Source organism: Euprymna scolopes, chromosome 25 (assembly GCF_053919585.1).
Source record: "Euprymna scolopes isolate OS-2025 chromosome 25, ASM5391958v1, whole genome shotgun sequence".
In the NCBI taxonomy this organism is placed as follows: domain Eukaryota; kingdom Metazoa; phylum Mollusca; class Cephalopoda; order Sepiida; family Sepiolidae; genus Euprymna; species Euprymna scolopes.
In genome coordinates, this window is record NC_136506.1 from 67,702,292 (window position 1) to 67,723,789 (window position 21,498).

General features: G+C 35.0%; 1 protein-coding gene across 1 annotated transcript in view; it reads right to left on the reverse strand.

Annotated features, from left to right (window-relative positions):
- Positions 1 to 1,226: 1,226 nt before the first annotated feature.
- The window catches only part of LOC145247222 (uncharacterized), a 341,528-nt gene continuing 321,256 nt past the window's right edge, over positions 1,227 to 21,498 (reverse strand). Inside the window, exons 18-20 of the mRNA XM_080108849.1 lie at positions 11,529 to 11,646; positions 9,667 to 9,791; positions 1,227 to 4,296 (exon numbers count right to left, since the gene is read on the reverse strand). Coding sequence (XP_079964975.1) covers positions 1,375 to 4,296; positions 9,667 to 9,791; positions 11,529 to 11,646 — 3,165 coding nt within the window. The 3' untranslated portion in view covers positions 1,227 to 1,374. The remainder of the gene's footprint in view (positions 4,297 to 9,666; positions 9,792 to 11,528; positions 11,647 to 21,498) is intronic.

A 21,498-nucleotide genomic window follows, 5' to 3' on the forward strand; every position in this document is an offset into this window, starting at 1 on the left:
TTTCAGTCAACTAGTATTCGGGCTACTATTAAGTGGGCCAAATTTGTATATATATATATATATATATATATATATATATATAAACATATATATATATACGTGTGTGTGTATATATATATAGATATAGATATATATTTATACACATACATATATTTATATGTATATATACGCATATGTATATATATATGTATGTATAAATATATATATATATATATATAAACACACACACACACATATATATCAAAGCAACTAATTGCAAAGTGCGTTGTTTTATTTATTATTGTTCCAAATATATTAATTACAGGACGATCAACAGTCACTGGTTTCATCGAACCTGTAATATATATATATATATATATATATATATATATATATATATATATATATATATATATATATATATATATATATATATATATAAAATCGAAACAGAGCCGAATAAAGACAGCATACCTTGTCATTTGTATTGCTCATTAATCCGTTTATAACAACAATAATATATAATGAATGTGGCTTATCTTAACTTTTTACGGCAGTTTCAAAGATTCTCAGATGATAATAAATTAAAAAAAAAAAAAAAACAAATACAAAAAAAAAAAAAACGAAGTTCTGAAGAATTCGAACTGTGCTATCGTCGAAATTGTCCGGCCAGTTTACATAAAACGCCAGAAGGTGGCGAACGGAAGTTTTGCGATTTTTTTTTCACAGAAACGCTGGTTATTTTTTTTTTTTTAAATAATAAATATATTATTTCATTTATTACGAAAATAAATCAATAAATAATTAATTTAAAATAAAAAAAATAAAAAAAATAATATTCTTTTTGTTGTTACGAAAAAATACAATAAATTGGACAAATTTATGAAACTAAAATTATTGGATAGAACTTATGATAAAAAATGATAGCAATTAAATGTTTTCTTAAATAATGTTGGTTTCTGTGAATTTATTGGCTGAGCGTTTCGGCACCTTTCGGCGTTTAACGTAAACTGTCTTAAAATTCCAACGGTAGCACGGTCCTAATTCTGCACAAGTACAAAAAAAAAAAAAAAGAATAAGAAACATATATTTAGAAAATCACGCTCGAATGTTTACCAGGGAAATATTGTCAGTTTTAATTTGCGTTCACATGTGAAAATAAAAGTACGTGATTTTAATGATATAATTTTTATGAAACTTCAGTAAAATATTAATATAAGCCATATTTATTATGTATTGATATATATATATATATATATATATATATATATATATATAAAAGGAAAGTATAAATAATAATATGTTTTAAAATGCTTGTGTCAACAGTGAAACAAACCGGGTTATAATCGTTATTGTTCGATTCTTGATTTGTTCCAATTAGTTTGTCGCCGGACTTCAAACGTCCGTTATTTTCTTATAAGCAGGCATGTCCAAGTGCATATTTATACTGTAGCTATCGCTGACCGTCACATTATCAACATTGATATCATCAAAAATGTCCGCATCTCTTATGCGTTCCGGGATGAAAAAGTCTTCATCGCTCGCCATTCCTGGCCGATAGTTGTCGTACTCGGATTCGTAGGCAACCGACGCGGAGTCTACGTTAAGCATGGGATCGCTTTTGGACATTTCGCTACTACTGGTAAAAGAAGACATACTGAGGTTATCGAAAGCGATCGGTCTTTTAAATCCGGCAACATATGGCACCATAAGTGTATGCTTTACCCTTGGGCTGGCGGCAGCTGAAGAAGCATTTGATGAGACGTAGTCTTCTTTGTCGCTGGGGATGTAATCCAAGCTACGACAGTATCGTGGGGGTATACTAAGCACCTGGCGCCGCTTAACCTGGAAAGGATTTACAGTTAAACGATTGTTGTTGTTATTGTTGTTTTCGTTTGCGCCGGTCGTAGGCACCGCCTCCGATCCGCTGAGTATACCATTGCTCCCACTAGCAACTGGGTTGCCACTATCTCTTCTAATGTCTCTAATCATGTCTCCGCCAGGGACCTCATCAATCGGGTGACTCTGCGGCGATTTATGGCGCGGCTGCCATGCGAACGAGGTTTTTAATGCCGGTTGGTTGGTTATGGGTAATAAGAGGTCTTGTTCCCCGTCACTTTCGAATGGCGAGTTCCCCCGTCGAAAATTCTTTGTAGGCGTTGGGGGTCGGTGTTTCTGATGAGTGGTGCTTCGGTGTCGACCAGCACCACTCCCGTTCGTATAACCTCTGTGTCTGTCAAGCGCACCTACCATTCGGCCATTAATCATGCCAGCAGGCGGTTTTCCACTCATATAAACGTCTTCCGAAGCTGAGGTTGAAGTTTCGAGTCCTGTTGGACTTCGATTAAAAACATCGTTTCCTTTGGACACTTTTGAAATCTTGGGGCATTTTTCGAAGAGCCCATCGTCATCGAAATCACCCATCTCGGCTACTGTGCTTTCCTTATGTTCATCTTGTTGCGCAAGATCATCCAGGAGGCGGTTCAACTGTTCGTTTTCTCCATGGAGCCGAATCGGGAACCTTGGAGTCGAAGGCGGTGAACGTGGACAGTTGGTCAGGGTCTCGGATGATCGCGTATGATTTTCATTTTTATTTGGCAAGACGTTTCGTTTCAGATGCTGCGTTTCCGGACAGGAAGCCTGTCTTGTGCAGGCCGGTTTTATTATTGAAGGCTGCTTCAATTCAATGGGCTGAAGAAGAACCACAGAAGATTGATGGGAGGAGACTGACTCGAGGTCGTCATCATCCGAGGTAGACATCGAAGTCTGTCTTTGGGCCCGAATCAGAAGAGGAGAACACACAGCAAGAGTTCGCCCTTTCTTTTCGTTAGCTGCTGCCGTCGGTCGGGTAACCTGAATTGTACCCTCCGACTTTCGTCGTCCTCTATCATATGCCGGACCCGATTCATCGGAGTGCTCTCTGCATGTTCGAATCCTTTCCGAAGGCGAACGGTTTAACGATTGCTTACTGTTACTGAAAGGTGCTGCAAGGATTGACATGGTCTTCCCGTCTATGCTAGCCAGAATGGCACAAGTTGGGGATTTACTGGAGTGGAAAGAGCAACTTCTTGGGGAAGGCTTACGTGAATCACAAATAATCGGTTTCGGCTTTTGGATCAGCGGAATTGAATCCATAGAAATCTGGCTAGCACTTCTCTCTCGCTCTGGTAACGGAGGAGGTACATTGGGATCGGCAGAATGTTTTCGATGATCGTTTTCCAAGTCTTTGGCATGTTTTGGAACCGGGGGTGGACGGTTGTCCGTGTGTCTGGTTGGAAGAGGTGGCTTCTGCGGTGTTTTGGGATTGAATGAAGGGTTGTTTTCCTCATTATCGGCGACCTCCTCTAGTTCCTTTAATATGTTATCCATTGCTGCTATCTCTTTTGGCGAGGATAGTTGCTTTAACGAAGCAGGGGACAACGGAGCCGCAGGGTCAGCCTCTTTATTTTCGCGGTTATCGCCTGGAAAAGAAGGTGACGTGGATTGCTTGTGTAGTTTGTATCTAGATGAAGAATTGCTAGCAGATCCTAACGGCATTGCTTGAGTCGGACTAATCGGCGAGACAGGGGAGAGAAATCGTTTGGTTGGGGAGACCCCCCGTTGACTCCCCGTAAGACTCTTATCACTACATGACGAAGCGCTTAGGCTGAGGACACTTCGATTCGGTGTCAACAGATTCTCATCAACGTTTAAACCACTGTCCCCACTCGTGCTTGTTTTAAGCATATCAAAAATTTCATTGTGAACGGTTGGACTCGTCGGTTTGTCCGCAGCGTTACCTTGCATTTTTGTGTTTATGTAATGCACAGTCGGTAGTTCCGGTGACTCGTTAACACGTGCATAATTTACATCACCTGTAATGCAATTGGTAAGCGACGAGCTACTTAGTTTTCTCAGTGGATTTCGAAGGGACGAATCGCGCGGGCTGTCAGTGCTGTTCTTTCTTTTTTTGTTCAGACTACTGGTCGGGGTGCCACTGGGGACGCGTATCGAGTCGATGCTCGGTATACGTTCAATGTTTATGGCCCCGTAGATTGGAAGCGACTTGCCCTGCGACTTCTGTGACCCCTGGCGTTCGAGTTCTTTACCGACGCTTGTGGTTTGCAAAACAAGGGGGGCGCTCTCCTTGAATTCTCCCGACGGTGACCTTGACTGTTGAGGACTTTCAATCGTGCTGCTCGGACTGCGTTTTGTTGAAGATCCCTTTTTACCGAGCAAAAAGTAGGTGATCATGTCCCCTTTTCCTTTCACTGTTATTCGACCACGACACTTGAAATCATACACATCTTTCAACGCGGCATACACTTCTTCGGTGACCTGAAAAAGGTAAAGAAATTACAATAAATTACGTTCAGTGATATCAGTTAAATTATGCGTCGATTCAATTAGATAAAGCCGTTTTATTTATTGAGGAACCACGGTAATTAATTAAGCGGTATTAAGCGGCAATTAATGGACAATGGTTGACAATGCTTTATGTAAGAATTCAATTATATAAGAAAAGGGGAAAAATGCAGGAGATGCTATTCTTCTCCTGTATATAAGCTAAGTAAATCCTAGAATGGAGTACTATTGCCACATTTGGAAAGGGGTTACTCAATGCCCTCTATCTTGTCTTGACGAAGAACTACCCACTCGTGGAACTGTTTCCTTCGTCTGCTTTCCAGCTGACTACAATATTGTCATCTTCAAGTCCAACGTAACTAAATTCTTATTGAACCGCCCTCATAAATAATCTAATTATACCAAATTTCCACCACAAACGATTACTACACTACTGTCCCAATGACTACCACACACTTATTAACCCTTATCCTCAAGTGGCCTTCGGGCCTTGATATGTGGTTACTCTTTTGTAAAAAATAAATCAATCCAAGTTGGGTAAGGAAGAAAAAATAGTTATGGTATAATGATAATAACCGTTTTTTGAAAAGCTGGAGCTCCCCGCATTAAAAAAAAACTTCTACTCGTCACTTCTAAGCGGGAGGGAAGTAAAACCTACCATTGTTGCTACCGTCTTAAAATGTCAGTGCACATTGACGGGCAAGGTTGCTTATAAAGTCGAGGTTGGTTAGTGCTGTCAAATCATGTAGCTTACAAACAGACTTTGTAAATGTAATAACAAATATATATTTGTTTACCGTTCATGTATATACATGTATTTCTCTCTCTCTCTGCTTTTCTCTTCTCTCTCTTTCCCTCTTGTTTTTCGCCGCCAGAGAAGGCTTGTTAATTAGTTGTAATTCGGACGCTGTTAGCAGCGGTCGCGAAAACTTGAAAGTGGAAACCCTAAAGTAACAGGTCTTGTGCCTCAACTCTCAAATGCCCCTTCTTAAATGTTAAAATAAAAGAATATGTTAATATATTTTTATATAATTATGCGCTGTAAGCTTATTTCATCCAGCATTCAATTACAACAGTAAAGGTTCCAGCTCAGATAATTAATTCTCAGGAGAAAATTAATGACGATGATAACCCTGCCATTAATGATGTCAAGAACTTGAATGGAAGACCCGCTTAGTAGACATAACAAATGCCATATCAACCTACAAAAATTAAAACGATGATAGAACGGATATAAAATCAAATAAGTTATTATTAACTAACAAATTAGACGATGAGTCTCGAGGAAGAAGACAGTTGGACAGAGAGAAAGACAGGGTGGATGGCATAGCTTTCGAAATGGTTCAGAGAGCGTTTGCATGAAAAAATTATTTTAATCATATTTAACTAGCGAAACATGTGGAAATTCCACAGGGGACTCATTCATATGTAATATATTGATGTTGGCATTCTGTAGATGTTCAGCGTAAATGGAAACGCCCTGCTATTATTGTAGCTCTTTTATTAAAATTGCAAAAGTATTTATCTAAGCTAGCATGGACGCCAGGCGTAGCCCGGTCGTAAAATACACATATATATTTTAATTCTTGCAGATTTTGTATATATTATTATAGAGTTGATTTCTATTGAATGTTATATATTATAAAGTTGCGATTTCAAAAATTAAAAAAAAAACATGACTTGGGTGCATCATCTTGAATCGAAACCGAAACCAAAACTTATGAAAAATACTTGGTAAATTTATATTATTACAAGAAATGGAAGTTCATAACAATTTAACCACAGTCACTCGGATGTAAGCGTGACACACAAAATAAATAGCACACACGCTATCCTATTAATATATAGATCGAAAGCATCATGATGCTTCTGAATTTTTGACGTGAGGATTGATAATTTGAATCATTTTGATTATTCGGACTACTGGTCGCATCTTTGATGTTATTCTCACGTTTTAATCAATGCAACCTCCGCCCTTTCTCATTTGCGTCTCATCGAACTTGGTCACAATAAACTCACTGTGCAACGGATAAAGATGTTAAGTGATAAGTTCTAAGTGTTTTCTGAAGGTTGAAGATCCAATCCCCAGTACGTGCGACACTAAAAATAAAACTACGAATTAATTGTCTTATATCTGGTCAGCACTGGCGGGATAAAAAAAAAAGTATTTCGTACGAAATTCTGTACAAATTCCCGAGTTCGACGTACAGATTTCAGATTTCGGTGAGAGGCACATGAAGAAAGTGGAAGATTACATCGGCCGAAACTCTGAGTATAGTAGTCTAAATAATCCAGATAATACAAAAAAAAAAAATCATCTTTTTATCTCATTCAAGGGGATAACTCTTTCCCGGTACGAATCTAAAGTAAAAACTGAATTACGTTCCTTATAGCCGGAAAATCGGATTTATCAGCCATACGATATAAATTTATCATGCGATAAGAAGTTCACACAACATTGATACTAGAAAGCAAAATACATGTCATCAAATGAATTCTTTACTTGAATCGGTATTGCTTGTTGTATGTTTATCATCAACTCTCAGTGTCTTAAAAGTAAAACAAAAATCTTTGTACTTGCCCCCCCCCCAAGAGAGTCTTCATAAAAAAGTTCTCCATAAAAAAGAAATTTACAATCTAGTCAGGTATGATCTCTTCTGTTCTCTACTCTATTTTATCAAAGAAATCGCTTGACTGAGCTCCAATCTTTAGTTACGATAAAACATCCATAGTAATAACTCGTCTCGTTACTCCCACTACAAGAAATTCACTTTTCCACGTGTACCTAAAACCAAACGGAATTTCCATAAACAGTTTCGTTCCAAGAACTTCTATTTAGAACACATTGAAACGAGATTGTTTCCCCGCAGACTATAACATGATAATCTTCAAGTCAAATGTAAATAAATACTAGCCATCATTTTAAGTAATCAAATTGTGTCAATTCATTTAATCGTTTTTAAGCCTCTCATTGCATTGTTTATCACCAAATCATTAATTTTATTAAACTACTATAATTGAAGCCCCTTTGGACTTGATAAGTTGTAAATTGTTAGTAAAAAGATCAACACAAACATTACCTTTATCGGCACAAAAAGAGGAGCTAATGTCTACGAAAATGACCTATAGGCGAACATATACTGCGGCAAAATTAAACGTCGGATATGTATATTACATAAAATAACATTTTTACATCGAAAATTAAGTTAAGAAAATAAGTTAAGGTGTAAAAGAAAATGACGTATTAAAACAAAGTGTTCTAGGGAGAGTGGTACGTGGCGAAAAGGTTATTTCCCTTTTGGGTATTTTATCTGGACAATATACGACATAACAAGATCGCCAACGTGAAGCATGGTCAGTATTAGATGGGTGACCATTTGAGAACACCATGCGCTGTCTGTATGAGGACGCTGACATCTCCATGCCGTAACTACAAAAACGAAATGTCGTTATCTCTCCTGACTGAGATGTACATGCAAGTAGAGATCGCTGGTGAATTTTATATTCCCTTGAAACTTCCTCCCAATTCGCCTAGGTTTAATGCCAATAATAAAGATGGCCCAAAGAAAAAAATTGTCAAACAGGCGTAGTTAATGACTTGATTTAAAGGAGCTGTGACTGCCGTTTCATGGTGTTCAACACTCGGGAGCTGGCCGCGTGTCAGGATATAACAGAAACACCCTCTTTGCACGGACATACCCAGTTAATCTCCCCGGTAAACGATCGTGTCATACCTATTTATTTATTTATTTCTGACGAGGACATAATTAAACAATGTGAATTTTTTTTTATATGGAAATCACGAAAAACGGGTATTCTTGATTATAACAGCATAAAGAATTCTTCAGTCTAGACAAAAACAACCCTATTTACTTGCTCCCTTAACGATCGACAAGTTTAACACAATATCGGTTTTTAATGTGCGGAAATCCGGTTTTTCCAATAGGAGCTTTCCGGTTTTGGGTTAAAGTAAAACTTGCTTAGGACTAGAAGGATTTCTGATTTCCTCATCGAAAAAATAAAATGATACGACACTTTGCTCCTAGCCAAAGTGCCATGAGAAGCTAATGTATAAATAAAACTTATGCGCAGACATATTCATTTTGCTGTGTAAACATCGACCTTTTTAATAAGATAGAAAATAAATTTAAAATATTAAGCATATAAAAATTAATTATAAATACAAGAAAATAAATGAAATAAAATAGTTAAAGAAATTAATAATACTGAGTATCAACGCAAGCTCTATATTATTAAGTTTAAATGATTTAATAGATTTGATATAAAAAATATTCAATTTTTGTGGAATTGACTCATTTGACAATAGCCATAATATGTACGCACAAAATCGAACACATGTTTGACGAAAGGAGATTTCCCGAAATATTACATTACGGTTCCTCTACTTGACCAAAAGGCAAGTAAAAACACAATATATATATATATATATATATATATATATATATATATATACATATATATTACATAGGCATAACCATTTATCAAGGCCCATAGGCCACTTGAGGATAAGGGTTAAAGAGTGTTCAGTAGTCAATTGGACAAAGTAGTAATTGATAGTAATGGAAATTCGGTAAATTTGTTAACTTAAGTGGAACGGCTCATCAAAAACTTGTTTACGTTGCATTTGAACACAACCATATTGTAGTCAGCTGGAAAGCAGGAAAATGGAAGAGTTATACAGGCATGCAGTTCTAAGAAATAGGCCTTGTTCATGGAATCTACGTTTAGGTTTAGGCGGAGATAAAGAGTGGGGGAATTTTGATAGTGTTTTCAACTAGACGAGTGTTTCTTGTGAAAGTTTGGCGAGGGGGGGACCATAGATTGAAGCTCAGTCGAGTACTTACCAGGAAAATTACGATAAAACCATGACAAACTCGCAACAGCTCTTCTGTGAGAAAGAGGTTGCAGGGAAGAGAAAATTCTATTTTGAACTCTAACAAGGCAGGATAAGTCCTTTCTAGCGGCTCCTGCCCTGATGTGGCAACAGTACTTCATCCTTGGACGTACCTGGCTCTTATATAGATAGAGACTTGCATCAACAGTGAGATATCTCCTGGATCGATAGAAGGATATATATATATATATATATATATATATATATATATATATATATATATATATATAGTGCTAATAAATTTGAATCTGCATAGTTTATTCCACCATTATATCTTAATTTGCTTCAATTTGTGTCTATCCGTTATACCTCACCATTTTATTACCTTCTATAAATTTAAATTTCTTTATATACACGTTGAACAATGCTTCAAGCAAATTACATTAACCTCTTAAGATGCTATATAGACTCGCGTCTCGTTCTCTCACCTGTATATGGTCAGGACGACCAGTACTTTCCATTCGACTGGCAACATTGACGGTATTTCCCCAAATATCATATTGGGGTTTCCTCGCCCCAATCACTCCAGCAACGACGGGACCCACGTTAACGCCTGAAAGAAGAAAAAATATGAATGGTCAGCAAACATTTATAATTAACTACTATTTATTTACCTACATGTAAATAATTCATGCATGTTCAGAGAATCACTAGTATAAGAGATGCCACACAAACGTGCCACCCATAGAATTGTTAGTCCAATCCAATCCAGTGCGGCTGCAGCCGAGATTGAACTCACTATCTGAGTTTGTAGTGTAATTCAAATCTTGTAGGTAGCTGAATAATTGAAGCTTCGCCAGCTCTATCAAGGGTGTTTTTTTATCGTGACGCCATCACTAGACAAACTTATGGTGATAATGCCCCATTATATGACCTTGTAAAACGCTGGCATGGTGAATTCAAACATGGCCGGAAGTCTATGGAAACATCTCCCAGACCTGGTCGCCCCCCCTTCTGCCATTGATGAGGCATCTGTCCGTTAAGTTGAGGCTGCCATTTTGGAAGATCGACGCATTACTATTCGCCAAATGACCCAAGATGTCAAGATTAGTACAGGGTCTGTGGAAACTATCATTCATGACTATTTGCATATGCATAAGGTGTCTACTAGATGGATTTCTAGATTGCTCACACCATTCCAGAAGCGAGAACGCGTCGAGTGCTCGAGGGTTAATATGGAGATATGCCAAGAAGAGTCAAAGTTTTTCAAAAGACCGATTACACAGGATGAAACCTGGGTCCATCACTATGATCCATTGACCAAAGCCCAGTCAATGCAGTGGAAGCACTTGGACTCACTACCTCCAAAGAAGGCAAGGGTGCAGCCATCCGCTGCCAAGGTCATGCTCACAGCCTTCTGGGACCAGGACGGATTAGTGATGGCAGATTTCCTGGCAAAGGGTACCACAATTACAAGAGCCTATTATGCTTCACTTTTGAGGAAATTAAGGGAAGCTATCAAAATCAAGAGACTGGGCAAGATCAGCAAAGATACTTTCCTCCTGCAGGACAACGCTCTGGTCCACAACTAGCATGTCGCCAGATCAGAAGCACAGGCGTGTGGTTATGAAATCCTGACCCCATCCTCCCTACTCTCCTGACCTTGCACCCTCTGACTTTCACCTCTTCCCAGCCATGAAGTTGTTTTTGAAAGGAAAGCGTTTCTCAGATGATGCAGCCTTGATTTTTGAAGTCATGTCGTGGTTGGAGGACCAACCTGGGGTGTTCTACAAAAACGGTCACCAGAGCTGTATCGAACGATGGGAGAAATGCATAACTTTGGGTGGTTCCTATGTAGAGAAAGACTAATAACTCTGTCAAGTTTCGTTGCTCTACTGCTACGGGAAGTGGGTCAGGGGCATTACTTATTGCACACCTCTCGTATATGCACGATGCTTTAATCTGAAAGAAAGAAAATACATTAATCACAGTCAAATGTTTAACTAATCACAATTTGCATAAAATAAATTTAAATTTCAAATGCCCCTTCTACAATAATAATTATCCAAACAAATTGACCTTTTGGCCAAGATCAAAGTGTAGTATCTGTTCTTCAGATGCTGCACTTCCATTTCTTGTTCTCTTTCGGTAGAGGATCAGTCCTTCACGACTGAGACAATTTTTTATTTTTGTACCTTTTCTCCACGTTAAAAAACGACCCTGGTGTCTTACTCTGTCCCGCGGGGAGGCATAGTAAATAGGTACAATAATAATTATCCCGACTGGAGCTGATGCGATGTGAATAATAGCATTGAAATAGTTGGAATTGAAAACCATGTTAAATACTGACCTATTTTCAGCATAAAATTATTGTAGGAATTTTCATTGATATTTTTGAGTTTTTCCTTCATCCCCATCACGAATTCGATCAGGATTGACAAGTAGTGGGTAACGGAAACATCCGTATCCTGAAAGACAAAAATAAATAAATAAATAAATAAATAAATAAAAATAAAAGTAAATAAATAAAAAAAGAAAAAAAAAGAAATAAAAGTTTATCAATGTAAAAGTGTGGTGCAATAATTTGGTTAAGCCACAGCTCCTTACATTTGTTGGCCTTATACCTGACTTGCCTTGTGCTCTCATGGAGACAAGTATATTTCAACATGTGCTATTATAAACCCGACGACCTCAGTTAAGTTTTTTATCCAACCTGAAGGTTGACAGATTATTTATAAAATCGGGTACACGAAGTTACCGCTGAAAGATTAAATTCAGTGAACTCAATACCAGGATTGTAAAACGAAATAACATTGTCGTAGTCTATTTGTCTTTAATATGTTTGCATCTCTCTCTCTTTCTCTCTCTCTCTCTCTCGCTTTCTCTCTCGCTCTCTCACTCACTCTCTCACTCTCTCTCTCTCTCTCCTCTTTTTCCCTCTCTTTCTATCTTGCTCACGTTTTCACCACGAAGGAAAAATTGTAATTCTATTAAAATCCAATTTCGGTCGGTGATGCACCGACCGAAATTGGATTTTAATAGAATTACAGGTCTGTACAGCGCAGCAAACTCAGTTTTTAAAAGGCTCCTTAATTGTTAAACCAAAAATTTTTTTTTATTTTTATAAAAACACGTGTCTGTCGATGATTCACTAAAGCCTTTAATTCCAGCACAGCAATCCAGCCAGTAATGACGCTGACCCGTAAAGAAGAATCCACCAACAAACGTGCTAACGTCATATTAACTCCCTTGATGTAAAAGGGATGTGCTTATCGTTTTACAGAGTTTAACACCCGGGGAGCTTGTTGCCGTGCCCAGAACGTAACAACGATTCCAGAACGTCTTCAAGGCGCGAACACAACCAAGATAACTCCCCGGTAAGCGGTAACAACACACAAAAAATCTTTAACAATCATGTTTCTGTAGAACTGGGTAGAGTTTAATTTAGGTAAACGTTCGGAGAGCAATTGTAGATAGAAAGTTTTCAGCAGTGTGCAATAAACCGAGCTTATTCACAGCCTCTGTAAAGCAGGCCTATTCACTGAAAATGACATCATGTACGTGGTACTAGCAAACAAGATCTGTCAAACAGTCAAAATGCGGATAATGTATGAAATCTTTTTACAAACGCATTAGTAAACTTAAAAAAAAAACAATCATTGAAAAATAGAAAAATAAAGAACCTGATTTATACTGAAACTGAACTTTCTGTTAAAAAACAAGTTAATTTAAAAAAGAAAAGTTGTTTCTGCGTTGTTTCGTGGATTTTAAAGACGAAAGTCGTTCATCATTTTGATTGATTCGAAAACAATTGACAAATAAAAACATACAAAGCACAGCAATGACAATATATCAACAAAAAAACACCACCTTTTTTTTTAGCGATTAATCAAAGATTAAATAATTAAAAGATAAATTACCACCGTCTACATGTAGCCGGGAACCGTTCTATTTTTAATCGTCTTGTTTAACTGCGTAGGCGTGACATTACTAGGGCTGTGGCAACAGAATATTCTTTTCATTGTTTTGACTCTCGAGTATATATCAGTTAATATTTTATAAGTTTTTATATAGAGTGATGTGGTTCTCGGTTGATTAACTGAGTTTAACTGTGTCGGATATATACTCGGGAGTCAAAGCCATGAAAATAATACGTTGTTGTCACAGCCCTACTTATTACCAACAGTTATGATGTCATCAGATATGCGAGATTTCTTGGACAGGTCATTTTTACGGGGGTCATGGCTTATTACGATTTCCTTTTGCAATGTGACAAGGTATAGCGAAACGACCTATCTACCCATATACCCATCATACTATCTATCTATCTATCTATCTATCTATCTATCTATCTATCTATCTATCTATCTAGCTAGCTAGCTAGCTAGCTTGCTAGCTATCTAGCTAGCTAGATAGAAAGCTATCTTGCTAGCTAGCTAGCTAGCTAGCTAGCTAGCAAGATAGATAGATAGATATATAGTTATTTATCTCATATTATAAATACGAAAATAAGCTATCTATGTGGCGTTTCTCTGATTTAAATAAATTTTATTAATTGCTACTCGAGTAGCTTTATATTCATATCAACATATTGCGTTCAAAATGACAACAACAACGAAAACAAAGGTGTGTATAAGGAATTTATATACTTGCAATAGATTAAAGTGAAATAATGACAAGGAGATATTTTGACAGTATGGCGTCGTCCTTTGCAACAATGCAATTTATAAAAATGCATACGAAACTCATTCAAGAGAGCAGTTTCGATTGTATCGATTAAAAACGAGCCTTCACAGTCTTAAGCAACGAAAACTTCGGTATGAATTTTGTATACGTCATATATCGGTGTGAATTTTGTATACGTCATATATCGGTGTGAATTTTGTATACGTCATATATCGGTGTGAATTTTATATACGTCATATATCGGTGTGAATTTTGTATACGTCATATATCAGTGTGAATTTGTATACGTCATATATCAGTATGAATTTTGTATACGTCATATATCGGTGTGAATATTGTATACGTCATATATTGGTGTGAATTATTATACGTCATATATCAGTATGAATTTTGTATACGTCATATATCGGTGTGAATTTTGTATACGTCATATATCGGTGTGAATTTTGTATACGTCATATATCGGTGTGAATTTTGTATACGTCATCTATCAGTATGAATTTTGTATACGTCATATATCGGTGTGAATTTTGTATACGTCATATATCGGTGTGAATTTGTATACGTCATATATCGGTATTAATTTTGTATACGTCATATATCGGTGTGAATTTTGTATACGTCATATATCGGTGTGAATTTTGTATACGTCATATATCGGTATGAATTTTGTATACGTCATATATCGGTGTGAATTTTGTATACGTCATATATCGGTATGTATTTTGTATACGTCACATATCGGTATGAATTTTGTATACGTATATATCGGTATGAATTTTGTATACGTCATATATCGGTATGAATTTTGTATACGTTATATATCGGTATGTATTTTGTATACGTCATATATCGGTATGAATTTTGTATACGTCATATATCGGTATGTATTTTGTATACGTCATATATAGGTATGAATTTTGTATACGTCATATATCGGTGTGACTTTTGTATACGTCATATATCGGTATGTATTTTGTATACGTCATATATCGGTATGAATTTTGTATACGTCATATATCGGTGTGAATTCTGTATACGTCATATATCGGTATGAATTTTGTATACGTCATATATCGGTATGAATTTTGTATACGTCATATATCGGTATGTATTTTGTATACGTAATATATCGGTATGAATTTTGTATACGTCATATATCGGTGTGAATTTTGTATACGTCATATATCGGTATGTATTTTGTATCGTCATATATCGGTATGAATTTTGTATACATGATATATCGGTGTGAATTTTGTATGCGTCATATATCGGTATGTATTTTGTATACGTCATATATCGGTATGAAGGTTGTATACGTCATATATAGGTATGAATTTTGTGTACGTCATATATCGGTGTGAATTTTGTATACGTCATATATCGGTATGAATTTTGTATACGTCATATATCGGTGTGAATTTTGTATACGTCATATATCGGTATGAATTTTGTATACGTCATATATCGGTATTAATTTTGTATACGTCGTATATCGGTATGTATTATTTATACGTCATATATCGGTGTGAATTTTGTATACGTCATATATCGGTATGAATTTTGTATACGTCATATATCGGTGTGAATTTGTATACGTCATATATCGGTATGAATGTTGTATACGTCATATATCGGTGTGAATTTGTATACGTCATATATCGGTATGAATTTTGTATACGTCATATATCGGTATGAATTTTGTGTACGTCATATATAGGTATGAATTTTGTATACGTCATATATCGGTATGTATTTTGTATACGTCATATATCGGTATGTATTTTGTATACGTCATATATCGGTATGAATTTGTATACGTCATATATCAGTATGAATTTCGTATACGTCATATATCGGTGTGAATTTTGTATACGTCATATATCGGTGTGAATTTGTATACGTCATATATCAGTATGAATTTTGTATACGTCATATATCGGTGTGAATTTTGTATACGTCATATATCGGTGTGAATTTTGTATACGTCATATATCGGTATGAATGTTGTATACGTCATATATCGGTGTGAATTTTGTATACCTCATATATCGGTGTGAATTTTGTATACGTCACATATCGGTATGAATTTTGTATACGTCATATATCGGTATGTATTTTGTATACGTCATATATCGGTATGAATTTTGTATACGTTATATATCGGTATGTATTTTGTATACGTCATATATCGGTATGAATTTTGTATACGTCATATATCGGTATGTATTTTGTATACGTCATATATAGGTATGAATTTTGTATACGTCATATATCGGTGTGAATTTTGTAAACGTCATATATCGGTATGTATTTTGTATACATCATATATCGGTATGAATTTTGTATACGTCATATATCGGTGTGAATTCTGTATACGTCATATATCGGTATGAATTTTGTATACATGATATATCGGTGTGAATTTTGTATACGTCATATATCGGTATGTATTTTGTATACGTCATATATCGGTATGAATTTTGTATACGTCATATATCGGTGTGAATTTTGTATACGTCATATATCGGTATGTATTTTGTATCGTCATATATCGGTATGAATTTTGTATACATGATATATCGGTGTGAATTTTGTATACGTCATATATCGGTATGTATTTTGTATACGTCATATATCGGTATGAATTTTGTATACGTCATATATCTGTGTGAATTTTGTATACGTCATATATCGGTGTGAATTTTGTATACGTCATATATCGGTGTGAATTTTGTATACGTCATATATCGGTGTGAATTTTGTATACGTCATATATCGGTGTGAATTTTGTATACGTCATATATCGGTGTGAATTTGTATACGTCATATATCAGTATGTATTTTGTATACGTCATATGTCGGTATGTATTTTGTATACGTCATATATAGGTATTAAATTTGTATACGTCATATATCGGTGTGAATTTTGTATGCGTCATATATCGGTATGTATTTTGTATACGTCATATATCGGTATGAAGGTTGTATACGTCATATATAGGTATGAATTTTGTGTACGTCATATATCGGTGTGAATTTTGTATACGTCATATATCGGTATGAATTTTGTATACGTCATATATCGGTGTGAATTTTGTATACGTCATATATCGGTATGAATTTTGTATACGTCATATATCGGTATTAATTTTGTATACGTCGTATATCGGTATGTATTTTTTATACGTCATATATTGGTGTGAATTTTGTATACGTCATATATCGGTATGAATTTTGTATACGTCATATATCGGTGTGAATTTGTATACGTCATATATCGGTATGAATTTTGTATACGTCATATATCGGTGTGAATTTGTATACGTCATATATCGGTATGAATTTTGTATACGTCATATATCGGTATGAATTTTGTATACGGCATATATAGGTATGAATTTTGTATACGTCATATATCGGTATGTATTTTGTATACGTCATATATCGGTATGTATTTTGTATACGTCATATATCGGTATGAATTTTGTATACGTTATATATCAGTGTGAATTTTGTATACGTCATATATCGGTGTGAATTTTGTATGTCATATATCGGTGTGAATTTTTTATACGTCATATATCGGTGTGAATTTGTATACGTCATATATCAGTATGTATTTTGTATACGTCATATATCGGTATGAATTTTGTATACGTCATTTATAGGTATGAATTTTGTATACGTCATATATCGGTGTGAATTTTGTATACGTCATATATCGGTATGAAATTTGTATACGTCATATATCAGTGTGAATTTTGTATTCGTCATATATCGGTATGTATTTTGTATACATCATATATCGGTATGAATTTTGTATACGTCATATATAGGTATGAATTTTGTATACGTCATATATCGGTGTGAATTTTGTATACGTTATATATCGGTATGAATGTTGTATACGTCATATATCGGTGTGAATTTTGTATACGTCATATATCGGTGTGAATTTTGTATACGTCATATATCGGTGTGAATTTGTATACGTCATATATCAGTATGTATTTTGTATACGTCATATATCGGTATGTATTTTGTATACGTCATATATAGGTATTAAATTTGTATACGTCATATATCGGTGTGAATTTTGTATGCGTCATATATCGGTATGTATTTTGTATACGTCATATATCGGTATGAAGGTTGTATACGTCATATATAGGTATGAATTTTGTGTACGTCATATATCGGTGTGAATTTTGTATACGTCATATATCGGTATGAATTTTGTATACGTCATATATCGGTGTGAATTTTGTATACGTCATATATCGGTATGAATTTTGTATACGTCATATATCGGTATTAATTTTGTATACGTCGTATATCGGTATGTATTTTTTATACGTCATATATTGGTGTGAATTTTGTATACGTCATATATCGGTATGAATTTTGTATACGTCATATATCGGTGTGAATTTGTATACGTCATATATCGGTATGAATGTTGTATACGTCATATATCGGTGTGAATTTGTATACGTCATATATCGGTATGAATTTTGTATACGTCATATATCGGTATGAATTTTGTGTACGTCATATATAGGTATGAATTTTGTATACGTCATATATCGGTATGTATTTTGTATACGTCATATATCGGTATGTATTTTGTATACGTCATATATCGGTATGAATTTGTATACGTCATATATCAGTATGAATTTTGTATACGTCATATATCGGTGTGAATTTTGTATACGTCATATATCGGTGTGAATTTTGTATACGTCATATATCAGTATGAATTTTGTATACGTCATATATCGGTGTGAATTTTGTATACGTCATATATCGGTGTGAATTTTGTATACGTCATATATCGGTATGAATGTTGTATACGTCATATATCGGTGTGAATTTTGTATACGTCATATATCGGTGTGAATTTTGTATACGTCACATATCGGTATGAATTTTGTATACGTCATATATCGGTATGTATTTTGTATACGTCATATATCGGTATGAATTTTGTATACGTTATATATCGGTATGTATTTTGTATACGTCATATATCGGTATGAATTTTGTATACGTCATATATCGGTATGTATTTTGTATACGTCATATATAGGTATGAATTTTGTATACGTCATATATCGGTGTGAATTTTGTAAACGTCATATATCGGTATGTATTTTGTATACATCATATATCGGTATGAATTTTGTATACGTCATATATCGGTGTGAATTCTGTATACGTCATATATCGGTATGAATTTTGTATACGTCATATATCGGTATGAATTTTGTATACGTCATATATCGGTATGTATTTTGTATACGTCATATATCGGTATGAATTTTGTATACGTCATATATCGGTGTGAATTTTGTATACGTCATATATCGGTATGTATTTTGTATCGTCATATATCGGTATGAATTTTGTATACATGATATATCGGTGTGAATTTTGTATACGTCATATATCGGTATGTATTTTGTATACGTCATATATCGGTATGAATTTTGTATACGTCATATATCTGTGTGAATTTTGTATACGTCATATATCGGTGTGAATTTTGTATACGTCATATATCGGTGTGAATTTTGTATACGTCATATATCGGTGTGAATTTTGTATACGTCATATATCGGTGTGAATTTTGTATACGTCATATATCGGTGTGAATTTGTATACGTCATATATCAGTATGTATTTTGTATACGTCATATGTCGGTATGTATTTTGTATACGTCATATATAGGTATTAAATTTGTATGCGTCATATATCGGTGTGAATTTTGTATGCGTCATATATCGGTATGTATTTTGTATACGTCATATATCGGTATGAAGGTTGTATACGTCATATATAGGTATGAATTTTGTGTACGTCATATATCGGTGTGAATTTTGTATACGTCATATATCGGTATGAATTTTGTATACGTCATATATCGGTGTGACTTTTGTATACGTCATATATCGGTATGAATTTTGTATACGTCATATATCGGTATTAATTTTGTATACGTCGTATATCGGTATGTATTTTTTATACGTCATATATTGGTGTGAATTTTGTATACGTCATATATCGGTATGAATTTTGTATACGTCATATATCGGTGTGAATTTGTATACGTCATATATCGGTATGAATTTTGTATACGTCATATATCGGTGTGAATTTGTATACGTCATATATCGGTATGAATTTTGTATACGTCATATATCGGTGTGAATTTGTATACGTCATATATCGGTATGAATTTTGTATACGTCATATATCGGTATGAATTTTGTATACGTCATATATAGGTATGAATTTTGTATACGTCATATATCGGTATGTATTTTGTATGCGTCATATATCGGTATGTATTTTGTATACGTCATATATCGGTATGAATTTTGTATACGTTATATATCAGTGTGAATTTTGTATACGTCATATATCGGTGTGAATTTTGTATGTCATATATCGGTGTGAATTTTTTATACGTCATATATCGGTGTGAATTTGTATACGTCATATATCAGTATGTATTTTGTATACGTCATATATCGGTATGAATTTTGTATACGTCATTTATAGGTATGAATTTTGTATACGTCATATATCGGTGTGAATTTTGTATACGTCATATATCGGTATGAAATTTGTATACGTCATATATCGGTGTGAATTTTGTATTCGTCATATATCGGTATGTATTTTGTATACATCATATATCGGTATGAATTTTGTATACGTCATATATAGGTATGAATTTTGTATACGTCATATATCGGTGTGAATTTTGTATACGTAATATATCGGTATGAATGTTGTATACGTCATATATCGGTGTGAATTTTGTATACGTCATATACCGGTATGAATTTTGTATACGTCATATATCGGTATGAATTTTGTATACGTCATATATCAGTATGAATTTTGTATACGTCATATATCAGTGTGAATGTTGTATACGTCATATATCGGTGTGAATTTTGTATACGTCATATATCGGTGTGAATTTTGTATACGTCATATATCGGTATGAATTTTGTATACGTCATATATCAGTATGAATTTTGTATACGTCATATATCGGTATAAATTTTTTATAATCATGCAACACAACATTAGCTACTTTTACTTTCTCTACCGCTCTCCCTCGACCCAAGACTGCACCATAATAAACAAAGTATCTGGCAGCATAGACACAGCACTCTCTTTTGACACTAGCGCCCAAGTACATGTATTTGGTGATTTTAATGTCCATCACAAAAACTGGCTTGGATTCTCTAAGTATACAGATGCAGCAGGCAGCGCAACTCATAGCTTCTCTGTATCTCACTCCCTATCGCAAATTGTTACTTTTCCAACCCGCTTCCCTGATCAGGAAGAACAACACGCATCACTATTAGATCTGTTTTTGACCACAATTTCTGATGATTGTGTAACGAAAGCCGACAGCCCACTTGGGAACGCTGATCATGCGGTAATAATGGTTGAAATCGCCCTAAACTCTAGACCCAAAACTGAAGAGCCAGTGCTCAAAACAACGAGATATTATAAAAAGGCTGACTGGGAAGCTATCAGAGATCTTATCAGAGACGCCCCATTGGGAAATATTTTTTCTCTTCCTGCTGAACAGTGTGCAACTGAG